The sequence below is a fragment of the Martes martes genome (assembly GCF_963455335.1).
Source record: "Martes martes genome assembly, chromosome: 6".
NCBI lineage: Eukaryota > Metazoa > Chordata > Mammalia > Carnivora > Mustelidae > Martes > Martes martes.
The window spans coordinates 96926981-96939268 of record NC_137893.1 but is presented as its reverse complement, the minus strand read 5'-3'; the positions used below and the strand labels follow the sequence as shown (position 1 = coordinate 96939268).

General features: G+C 38.1%; 1 protein-coding gene across 1 annotated transcript in view; it reads left to right on the top strand.

The window, feature by feature from the left end:
• Positions 1-10368, top strand: part of PKHD1 (PKHD1 ciliary IPT domain containing fibrocystin/polyductin) — a 442956-nt gene extending 432588 nt beyond the window's left edge. The window contains exon 65 of the mRNA XM_080805609.1: positions 8512-10368. Within this exon, the coding sequence (XP_080661735.1) occupies positions 8512-8966 (455 nt within the window). The 3' untranslated portion in view covers positions 8967-10368. The remainder of the gene's footprint in view (positions 1-8511) is intronic.
• Positions 10369-12288: the final 1920 nt, after the last annotated feature.

The following is a 12288-nucleotide window of genomic DNA, read 5'->3' as shown; positions in this document are numbered from 1 at the left end:
ATGGGTAGCTCAAAGGAATAATATTTAGGTTACTATTTTTAAGGCAGTGTGATACTGACAGAAGAATATTTGGAGATATTAGTGCAAATAACTTCAATTGGATACAAATATTAGACATATAAATGTAACATGATAAAAGAAATAATGAAATTAAAGGAAAACTAGAGTTAGTCTATAAATAGGGTTAGTAAATTTGACTATTTAGAACACTTCTCAATCTAGATTCATACTTCAAAAAATACAGCAATGTGGGGCACCTGGATGGCTCAGTCAGTAAAATGTCCGACTCTTGTTTTCAGCTCAGGTCATGATCTCAGAGATTGAGATTGAGATTGAGATTGAGAGTGAGATTGAGCCCCAGGTCAGGCTCCACACTCAGCAGGGACTCTGCTTGAGATTCTCTCTCTCCCTCTCCCTCTGCCCCTCCCCACCTTCACTGGTGTTTGTTCTCTCTCTCTCTCTCTCTCTCAAAAAAAAAACACCCCAAATACACCAAAGTAGACTCCATATGGATTAATGAGCTAAATCAGGTTTACTGAAACATATCCATTGCTGGAATATTATAAAAACAATAAAATGGAAATCAATCATTATATAATATGGGACTAAATGCATTTTTTTCCTTCAACTTTTTAAAATTTCCATACCTTCTGATTTCCCATACATTTCTTATTAAAAATATGTGATAATTTTTCACTTAAAGGAACAAATAATCTAGATTAACTAATCTTAATTATTACATATGCCTTCTTCAATATGTGGGCAGGACTGTTGCCCTTATTAACAAATGAGAAACCCAAGGTGGAGTGCATTCTTTCTGTTGGTTGATCAACTATCCTTCTGTCTGTTTCAGACCCTATTTCAGCTCCAGGGTCCAGGTGATTATATTTAAACTTCTTTGCTGAAACCAGGTCATCCAACACAGAATGTAGGACATGGAGACTAGGCTGGGAAAATATGAGCAGTGAGGGTGGTGGGAGGGGGAGGAGAGATTCATTGCTAATGTTCCCCTTATAAAAGGAGCCAGTGAGCAGTACCCATACAAATTTAAAGTAATCACAGGAACTCCGTATACTTGTTGCCCAAGAAAGTTTTGGAAAACAAAGGAGGTAAAGGATAGCTGGAAAAGATATAGCTGTTTATGATGAATTGGATCCAAAACCACTAGCTGAAAGGATCCAAAACCATCGAGTCTTCCTTTTCATAGAAAAGGGATATATGTTCCGATATTTTATCCCATTCTTCCTGAAACTCGATCAAACCCACCAATGGGACTCTAGGTGTCATGGTGAGGCCATTTGATATCTTATTTTTCCATTTTAATGGGGACTTACCAACAAGGTGGAGGTAGAAGAGAGACATGCCAATTCGTATGTTTTGATATTCACTATTCTTCCTTCCCTAAAACACAAACATTCAGCTGAATGCCTTAGGACACATATCTACTATAAATTCATTTTTTATCTAATTTGTCTGAGATCTAAGCTTCCTGTGGAGGTCCAAGATCAAAGGATCCGATTCCTTCTGATGTCAGTGCTGACATATAATGTGTACTGACTTAGTTCTGTCTATAACCTCACAGTGGGAAGCGGCCAGGCTCCCTGGGCACCTTTACACAGTGCACTTTCATTTCAACTAGGGAGTCTGTCAGGTATGTTGCTGATTGGAGCTTCCATGTAAATAATTCATGGGAGATTTTTAAATGTTTTGGGGCCTGCAAAGGAGAGATATGCTTGTGTTAGTCTTTTATGAATAGATGCAGACTTGAAGAACAAGATGGAACAGATCTCCAATGACGGTTTCTCAAAAACAAGATAACAATATCTTCAATGGGTTGAAAATAGGTGACTTGTCATGTTTGATTCCTCTTCTATGAAGTGGTGTTGGTTTTACCAAGGGATAAAAATTCAAAGTCTTTTTCCCCCTTTTTTAAGTTTGCTTCTATATAACAATGTATTATTCTTGTTCTTTGGTTATTTGCTGATCTCAGTAAACTATGTCTTTTCCTCCTGGTGGGAGCAGTGATTATGGAAATGACACCAAACTCAGTAGTTGGCATAGGACTTGGCATAATAGGAAGACGAGGTTGATGGCACAAAAAGTTCCTTCCTGGAAGAAACTCAACCTCCCAAGAGGAAGATGAGACTGTCATACAAGGAAAGGTGACTAATGATAGAAGCAGTTGTTCAAGTCAAATGAGAAACTTTAGTCAACAAGTATTGAGGCATAAATCAATGTAGTTTAAGCTGTCCAGGAACGGTTCTGGAAGGACCTGAAGATCCCATACGGAAACAAGGATACCTGAAAGTTCTCATAGCTCTAAGCCAGAGAATCATCCCATAGTTAGGTCATATCCGATAGCAGATATATGCCAGGGAAAAGGACTGTGGGAAAGGAGAGAGAAGATAGGAATAGCATAAGTTTAGCAGAACATTAATTGATGTATCACAGAAACAATGTAAAAAACATGATTTCTTTATCTCACTTGCCTGCTCCAAATCAAAATTATATCACATATACTTATATTATGTCATTACTCTCCCTTTCCTCACCTCACTTCCCCTTCATTATTAGATTAAAATGATGTGGAAAACTGGTACCCTTTTCCCCAATACGGTCTGTTAGAGTGTGATACAGATATGATCACTGTCTGCTAATGTACATCAAAACAACTCTTGGGAAACTGAGAGAGGAGATAATATACAGGTTAATAAATTAGCATTTATATTACATATCAAAGAGTGGTTAAGGAATTTGGAAGTGAGATATAAGAAAAGCAGGCGTGGGAAATGTTGATGACAGTGTTGCCACCCACCCTTTACCCCCTCACCCCCCAAACTTCCACCCCCCTCACCCCTGTCCCAGGAATTTAGGATAGTTCTCAACCTTTGTTTTCACTGTAAGGCCCATGAAAGAAGACGTTTGCATGCATGCCGTATTTCCATGCACGTATCCAACCCAACATTCTTCTTAACTCCCCGCTTCTATCCTCAACTCTACACAGTATTATGTGGTGCTTAGAGTATAGACTCTGGAGCCAAGAATCTTGAATTCTGTCAAGTAAGTAAGATCTGTCACTACTTTGTATGTGGTCTTGGGAAGTTACTTAACCTATTTGTATATCAGTGGCCTCCCTTCTAAAAGGGAGATAATAATAACACTTATTTCAGGGGTTATTGTAAGTATTAAATTATGTATATGTGTATTTAGTGCCCAACATGTGATAATCTCTATAATTGCTATTTAAGTGTTATTTTCAATAATTAGCCTGTTCCTCTTCAAAAGACACGTCTTGGAATACAAATGAATAAGGGCATTATTAACTGAACAATCTTGAGTTTCTTTTAATTGGTAAAAAAACCTATAATTTAATAAAATTATTTTTAATCAAATCAAGATACCTTGATGTTTATACGAAATAGAATGATACATCCCTCAATACATAATGTGTTGTGACAATAAGAAACTCATGAGTCAGGAAGTACTTCCTGAAGGAAGTAAGGCATTGGGGGAGATGAATAAAAGGCAGAGAGTGTTGGAAGATAGGATGAAAAAAGATTTCAGGGCTAGGATATTTTAAGATAATTCCTACAGGTGGGAGATGAGGTAATTAGGGGAAGAGCTCAGACTTTTGGGCTCAGAGGAGGGTGCAGCCAGACTGAGCACTATGTGACTGTCAAGTACTTTAAAGGAATTGGACTTGAACAGCTGGCCATAGAGACTTTAAGATATCAAAGTTAGAAAAGAGTATACTTTCTGAAAATAATGCTTATAATTTGTAAGCCAGTATGTACATTAAATTTCCATGAAATAGTCAAATGAATGGTTCTTTTGTTTCTTCCTGAAGTTATCATCATCACAGTAATAATCCAACCTCAACACAACATCTGAGCTTTATTGGGTCCTTCATAGTTTATAAGGTGCCAAACCATGTTGTAACTCATCTGCTTTCATGACAGTTTTAGAAGATAGCAGACCAAATTTTCCCATATCATTAAAAGAAAACTGCACTTCAAAGGGTCATTTAGTTTTCCTAGTAAACCCAGACATAAGTTCAATAGGTTCAGTAGTCCCATTCCAAAACTTGTATTCTTACCACCTGCCCTGAGGTCATGTATGAGTACACACATGCATATGCACACATATGCACACACACATATACACTTGCACACATGCACATGTTCAGACACACACACACACACACACACACACACACACACACACACACAGTGAGCACTAGCCAGAATGTAAAATTAGGGACTTTGTCACTGTGAAATGCTTTTCCATATGTGTCATCTGAAAAAACTTCCCACTTTCTTGAACGTTCTTCTTAACAGAAAAGGAAACTAGTATCAGTGTTCAGTTAACAGTGAGATAATTTCTATAGAACATAAAAGCAGAGTAAGAGCAAACCCATGTTTTCAAGGAGGCTATAATTTCTTGGGGGGAAATGTAAAATACATTTATGCCCTTATATTTATAGTATTCATTCAAGAAAAACTCATTAGTACCTACAGCCACCAGGAAGTTAGACAGCCACCAGTAATACAGTCTGAATGGAATATTTTTATTTTCAATTGGTTTATTTTCATGTACACCAAAAAATGTTTCGTAGTTTTTTCTGATGCAATAGAAATATATTCTGTTTTGCTTTCTCTAGATTACAAGATCTCTTCTGTTTTCTAATCTCTCAACTATAAGTGGGGCTAGTTCTTAAGTCCCTGACCCATATCTAGATATTCAATAAATGTTAGCCTTCTTCTCTTCACCACCACTGTGACATCTTGCACTCAGAATCTGTCTGCTTGGCTATCCAGTATTTTTGACTCTGGCCTACTCTTCTTTATTATGTTTTGCTCAGACTATTGCAGTAGTCTTTCAACTGACCTCCTTCACTCCCCCACAGTTCACTGTCTTCATTATAGAAAGGCTCCTCATCCCAAGATGAAAATAATATGTCTCTGCCCTACTCTAAAACCACCACCTCATCTTCTGTGATATAAATTCCAGATTCCTTAGTTGAGTTTTCAAGACCCCTTATTTATTTACGACCTCTATCAAGTATGATAACTTTTTCTTTTACCACTCCCCACCCTACATCCACATCTATATACACAACTTCAGTTCTTCGTGTCTGGAGCTATTTTCAGAGTTCCCAGCACATCTTGTTTGTTTTTACTGACTTGGTTTTGCATGTGCCATCCTGTATAGTAGAATGTCTTTCCACCATATTATGCCTCAAAACTTGAGTCATATCCTTTGTGAAGTCTTCCTAAGCTTTCAGGCAGGGTTAAGTAATTCCTCTTTTGTCTTTCCTAGTGTTTTACTTACATACTCACTATACACACTCACTATAAGGCTCTCACCTTCATCAGCTTAGAGGTCTGTTTCCCAGAGTCCCTGGAGAGCAGGGGACATGTTCCTAGGACATTTGCTATCATAGGACCTAATACAAGCTCCTTGCATTTTCTGATTTATGTCTGTCTCCACTACTAGAGCATAAACTGCATGATATTAGGACTGCTTCTTGTTCATTGCTGTATTTCTAGGCCTACCACATAGTAGGTGCTCAGAAAATGAATGAATGAATGAAAGGAAAGGAAAAAAGAAAGAAAGAAAGGGAGGGAAGGAAGGAAGGGAGGAAGGGAGAAAGGGGAAAAAGGAGAGAGAAAGAAAGAAACTAATAAGCCAGTGAGAAAATAGATGAGCTCTCCAATGAAGAATCTCTACAGGCTCCAAATGAGTCCTCCTACAACCTAGTCTGAGCACCTGAAAAGGGATTACATGAATGAAAGAGGGTAAATAAAAGAGTAGAATGTGAGAAGGACTTGACAACTTAAATCTTTAGAGATATTGAATCTGAGGCACTTTTGAAACTTCAGAATGAAAAATGTCTCAAACCTTCAGCAACCAAGATATTTGGCAAATAAATGCAAATCTAAGAGGTGACATTTAAAAAGTTGATGAGAATGGAAAAATATAAGCAAACTTGGGGAAAAAGATAATCCCAAGTTAAATATCTGGGGTCTCTCTTGTTGCTGGTGCTTGCTTGTTCATTTTGATGTGAATTTCTATAATGTTTCTATCTTTGTAAGATAAAGATATCTACAGGGCTATTAATTTAGGGTACATTTTTTATTAAGATAAACTGTAGACAGAGTAAAAAAAAAAGATGTATATGGAATCCTATTAAGTTATTATGTTAGATGGTAAAGACCAGGCTAGCTAAGTTCAAATCTCATATCTATATTTGGAGGCTTTGTGACTTAGGGCAAGTAACTCCACACTCTGTACCTTTGTTTCTCCATCTGTAAAATGAGGACAATAATGGGACTAGCCTTCTGGGATGGCTATGAAGATTGAGTGAGTGAATGAATGTAAAGCATTAGGAACAGTGCCTGGCAGGGATGAGAACTCTCCGAGCATTAGCAATTTGAATTATGGTGATTATTTTTTTTAAGATTTTATTTATTTATTTGGCAGAGACAGAGAGAGAGATCACAAGTAGGTGGAGAGGCAGGCAGAGAGAGAGGAGGAAGCAGGCTCCCTGCTGAGCAGGGAACCCGATGTGGGCCTTGATCCGAGGACCTTGGGATCATGACCTGAGCCAAAGGCAGAGGTTTTAACACACTGAGCCACCCAGGTGCCCCTATGGTGATTATTTTTTATCCAGTCTACCACATCGTAGATTCTGGGTGGTTCTTAGCATAAATCATCTTATTTAACCTTCAAACAATCCTTTGAGGTGGGTACCATCAATATAACTGTTTTACAGATGAGGAAACTGAAGTACATGGAAAATAAGTACAATCCGCACCAAGCAGGAAATCTGACTACATTTGTTTGATTCCCAGCCTGTACTCTTAGCTGTTTTGCTATGTTGCTTCTAGGGACCATCTCTTATATATTTAATACCATAAACATCTGTTTTAGTAGATTTTACTTGACTGCATCAGTAGAACTCTATATAGCTCTAGTTCATCTTTATTTATTACCCAATGATATGATAGGTTAGTTAGCTCATTCACATATGGCATGATCACATTTTAAAGGCTGGAAGTGTTATGGCTTATATAATACAAACTGCAAAGAATTGGGACAGATTAGGCAAAAGTGCCCAGATCATCTGTCTACCATGGCAGTCCCAATGTTGCACGCTTCTGAGTTGAATATTCATTCTGTTGAGTAGGAAAATAAAATACAAATAAAATGTCAAGGGAAGAAAACTGTAATTAAAATAAGACTGCTAAAGTGAAATACGTTTTAGTAAATTGCAAAGTAGTACCTGAGAGTAATATGAAATTATACAACTGAGGTCCAGAGAGGCTAAGAGACAGGATGAAAGTCACAGAGCCAGCTAGCAAGGAAGGGGGACTTGAACTTTTGACTCCAGTCTAGTGCTCCTTCTCTCCTTCCACTATTACACAACCTGATATGTACACATTCATATGGATACATGTTTATTGATATTTTATGTTATCTCTACATATATTTAAATTCATGTCATAAAATCAAAGATAATTAAATTGTGATAAAAGATATAAAAAATAATCAATTTGTCCTAAAAACCACAGTGTTAAGACTGGCTTTTAGAGCTCAAATTTCTTTTTTTTTTTTAAAGATTTTATTTATTTAGGATGCTTGGGTGGCTCAGTGGGTTAAAGCCTCTGCCTTCAGCTCAGGTCATGATCTCAGGGTCCTGGGATTGAGCCCCGCATCGGGCTCTCAGCTCCGCGGAGAGCCTGCTTCCTTCTTTCTCTCTGCCTGCCTCCCTGCCTACTTGTGATTTCTGTCTGTCAAATAAATAAATAAAATCTTAAAAAAAAAGATTTTATTTATTTATTTGAGAGAGAGAGAGAGTGGGGGGGGAGAAGTAGACCCCACTGAGCGGGGACCCCAACATGGGGCTTGATCCCAGCACCCTGAGATCATGACCAGAGCCAAAGGCAGACCCTTAACCAACTGAGCCACCCAGGCACCACTAGAGCTCAAATTTCTCAATACAAATGTGAGTTGGCCTGCTTGGTAAGATCTGACTGTAGTCTGGTTTTTGTATTTAAGCCATTGTGCTTACAAGGAGAAATTCTTGTTGACTTATCCATATCATAAAAAGTGTTCTTTGGGGGAAGTGATATTATCAAGTTTTTGTATTTATTTGTTTGTTTCTTTGTTTATTAAGTGAAGCCTAATGCAGGGCTTGAACTCAAAACCCTAAGATCAAGGCCTGAGCTGAGGTCAAGAGTTGGATGCTCAACTGACTGAGCCACTCAGGTGCCCCTATCAAATCTTTATTAGATAATTAATATTAATTATACATCGGGCATGGTATACAGTGGCTTTTTTAGTTAAAAATATATTTCTAAAGACATTTGTAAATCAATAAGCTGATACAACTCAATCTTTAATTGACAGTATCGTTTCTGGAATGTGAAGCATGTCAAGTGAGGGTTCTTAACCTTAACTGATTTGAGAACTAAATCCATTTCTTCCCTAACTTCTTTTATCCCACAGATATGAAGATGAAGGTCATTGTGGACAGGCGGAACCAGCTCCCCAACCAGACCCTGAATGGAGTGTCCCGAAGGAAGGTGGGCCGTCGCGCTGCTCAAGAGGAAGGTGGCCGCCGAGAAGAGGTGGTTGCACCTGCTCCCAGTATTACTGGCATCACATCCCAGGGTCACACCTGTGCTCCAGGCTCTCCTGCTCAGCAGATGTACCTTCAAGAGACTGGGACCTGGAAGGAGGCCCAAGAGCAGTTGGTCAGATACCAAATGGCAGGTCAAGATCAGAGATTGCTGCTCTGCCCAGACCTCAGACAAGAAAGGGAGCAGATGCAGGGGCAGACCCCGTTGAACCAGGAAACAGACCACTCAGGGCTTTCTCAAGAGAAGAAAGCCTCTTGTGGTGCTACCCAGGCATTCTGTCCTCATTCCGTACACCTGGAAACTATTCAGGAACAGCTGTGATGGACACGTGAAAATTGATGTGCTCATGGGCTTTGTTGAGACTTGCATTAAGGACAAAGATACAAAAACAGTTAAGTTTGGAGAAAGCAATTGTCCATGGACTACAGTTACTTTTTTTTTTTTTTTAAACAGTTCTTCCTGTTAGTAGCTGGGTTGAATTTAAGACTAGAAGAAAACTATTTGGGGAAACTAGAGATAACCAAGGGCCAAAGCAGATTATTAGTGAACTCATTTTTCAGAGCACTGATTTTTGGAGAAGATAATGTGTACACCTGCCTAGTGAAGGAGGGAAGAGATTATATTGGATGTAGCCTCTCCAGCCTGTGTGTGAGTGGTTCTAATGAAGACCAGAGTAAAGGGTCAACTGGTATCGAGTTGGGTAAGGATGCTAGAGGCAGTTTCACCTAATTCAAACATCTGAAGAATGCTCATCAGTGTTCAAAGTGGACACTTTAAGCAGCCTGATTGTGTCCTTGGCTCTGGATCCAAAAGGACTTACACTCCAAGGGAGTAAAACAAAGATGGCAGAGGCGAGGACAATCTCCAGAAACAACTTGTTCTCGGTTTTCCCTAAATATAAATCAAGACTTTCCAATCTCTGAGAGATTCAGAGGCTGTCCTATTTTGAATTAGAACAGAGAAAGGGAACAAATGTTTCCCTTGCAGAATTTTAAATAATGATGCTCTGGAACTAATCCCATAGTAGGTACTGGCAGGAAGTCATCATGGCACAAGACATCAATGGGAAAGTATGTCTTGCCCTACCAAGTGTTTTTGGGAAGATTCTCAGCCTTTTGTCTACTCTTTAGAAGTATTACGGACATCTCAAAACTTAAAGCCACTTTGAAAGGAGGGAGGCAGCTTTCTCTGTGACACGGTATTGGATTCTGGGGGAGATAATGATTAAGTATCAAGATTGATGTTCTCCAAGAAATTTCAGTCCAGGCCATCTGTGTTTAAGAAGGGCATTGATGGGCAATCTGGCCTATAGAAATTTACTCTGGAGGTACAAACTGGCTTCCTGAATCCTTTTTTGGTGTGTTTTATTTGGGCACTAACAGTATTTAAAAATATAACAAAGAAAAAAATAACTTGGTTTGGGCAGATTATGCCTTTTCTATTTTAATCAGTCCCCACTATAACCTGTCCTTTATCTCTTTTTTGTAGTTTCCTGGTTTATGAAATTATTTTATTTACAATCTATAGTAAATACATTGAGTCATCAGAGATCTGTAATATTTCTGTACAACAGCATTTCAGAAGTTAAGGCTTTCAAGAATTATGAAGTGATTATGAAGTCTTAGCACTACTGCTATGGATTTGTCTACACATTCTCCCTCTCACTCTGGTGACTTATTTTACCACCACAAATTCTAGCCCAGATTTCTTTCCTGAGCTCTACATCATAGAATTAGCTGCCTACTGAGGTTATCACACTAGGTTATCCCAGTGGGTTATGCCACTAGGTTATCCTATGGCCACTGAGAAGTTAACATAGCCTTAAAACCAGCTTCTCCTCATGCTTGCCCTAACATAACACATGACATCACTGCACTCTGATTGGACATCTAGAGGTCAACCCAGACTTCATGTTCCATCTTACTCCACCCATCCATTTATCAGCTGTTATTTCTACTCCTTCTTTAACCTTTACTAGCTTCTTACAAATCTTCCATGTGCCACAAGACAGATCTTTCTGGAAGGCAAGTTTGATCCATAATTAATCAATTAATGCTCCCTTTACAATGCTTGGGATCCTGGAGGCCAAAATGGACTCTTTGGACCTTAAAAGCAGCCAGAAATAGCCAGAATAATTTGCAGGGCTCTAACATGTGGTATAGAATTTCAAAGTCTAGTCAGAATCCTCTAACCCATAATTAAGTTAGTCCTCTTTTTCTCCTCAGAAAATGGGAGAACTGGGTAAATACTAGAAAGCAAGACAGTAGCTCTTAGTTCATTTATGTCTGGAGACGAGCTGGTAGATAAAGTACCACGTGGTATCAGCCACCCTTAAACTTATTCAGACCATTAACACAGGTGGCCCAGAAGATATTTCCCAGCAGTGACAGAGTTTACTCTTTATTGAAATAAATAATTAAAAAGTGTCATGTTCTTTTGTTATTTCAAAGAAACTCTTCTTGCTTCTCATTTCTGATTTTCTATACATGGTAGATTCGTTTCCCTCAAGATACTAAACAAACTAAAATTCTTAAGAGTTCAAAAATATTTGTAAATATTTCTGGATGTTAAAATCAAGAAGTAAGAGTGAAGAGAGCTAGGGTAGTTCCCACCATCTCTCAAGTTTGAGGGATTGTGTTCAGAGAAGGTACCAGATTTTGAGAGAACTTTGAGTCTCCCTCAGTCATAGTGATGGACTGATCCAGTCTGACCAGGGTTGTGTCCCACAGCAGATTTGCCCATATTGTTTCCTGTTGAGGCTACTGAGAACCAAGAGGCCCAAACCTTTCCAGGATTACTTAGTGAAGAGCTCTCTTCCATCTAGTAATCTAAAATCCAAATGTATGAAATTACTATACTTTGAAATGTATGCAAACTCTATGCAAAGATGAGTATGGGGAAAATTGAATGTAAATCACATGCAAATATTATTCAACCAAGCTTCTATAAAATTGTACATGTCAATAACAGTAAAGGATTTTAATTAATTCTGTCATTTAAAATTCATGCATTTATTCCATATTTTGTTTCCAGAATTTATAATATATTCAGTGTCAATTTTGAAAGAGCTATAAACAGAAGGAATTACACTACTACTGAGTGCAGAACAGTTGATTTCAACCTACATGATAGCACCGTGACTAATTGCAGATATATTTGAGAAACAGATCACATTTCCTGAATGTAATCTTTTAAAAGGGACAAATCATTTTTACAAAGTTAAATGACACTTCAGTGGTAGAATATGGAGATTTGTATGTTTACAAATATTCTTCTAACATTTGTTATTGTTATACTTGAAAAAAGACCAGCATTCTCAGTCCTTGGAACAACTCAAGAAGAGAGTATTCTCTGCCCATCAATCTGGTATCTTTTGAGACTGAAGATTCACTTAATGCATTTGGAGGTCTTGCTAGAAATTTACTGTGTTTTGAAGAATTGTTTCTCTTTTCTTATTTCAGTCTCAAAATAATATAATAATAATAACATCACCACCTATTTTATTTCAAAATTAATAGCTTTAACAAGGGGGAAAGAGAGTCAATTTCCTTTTGAAAAATGTGAGAAATGGCCACTTCTATACACTTTTTAGATGAAGAAATTGCCGTCAATTGTCAAACTCTTGCAGTGGTCCAAGGCAAAA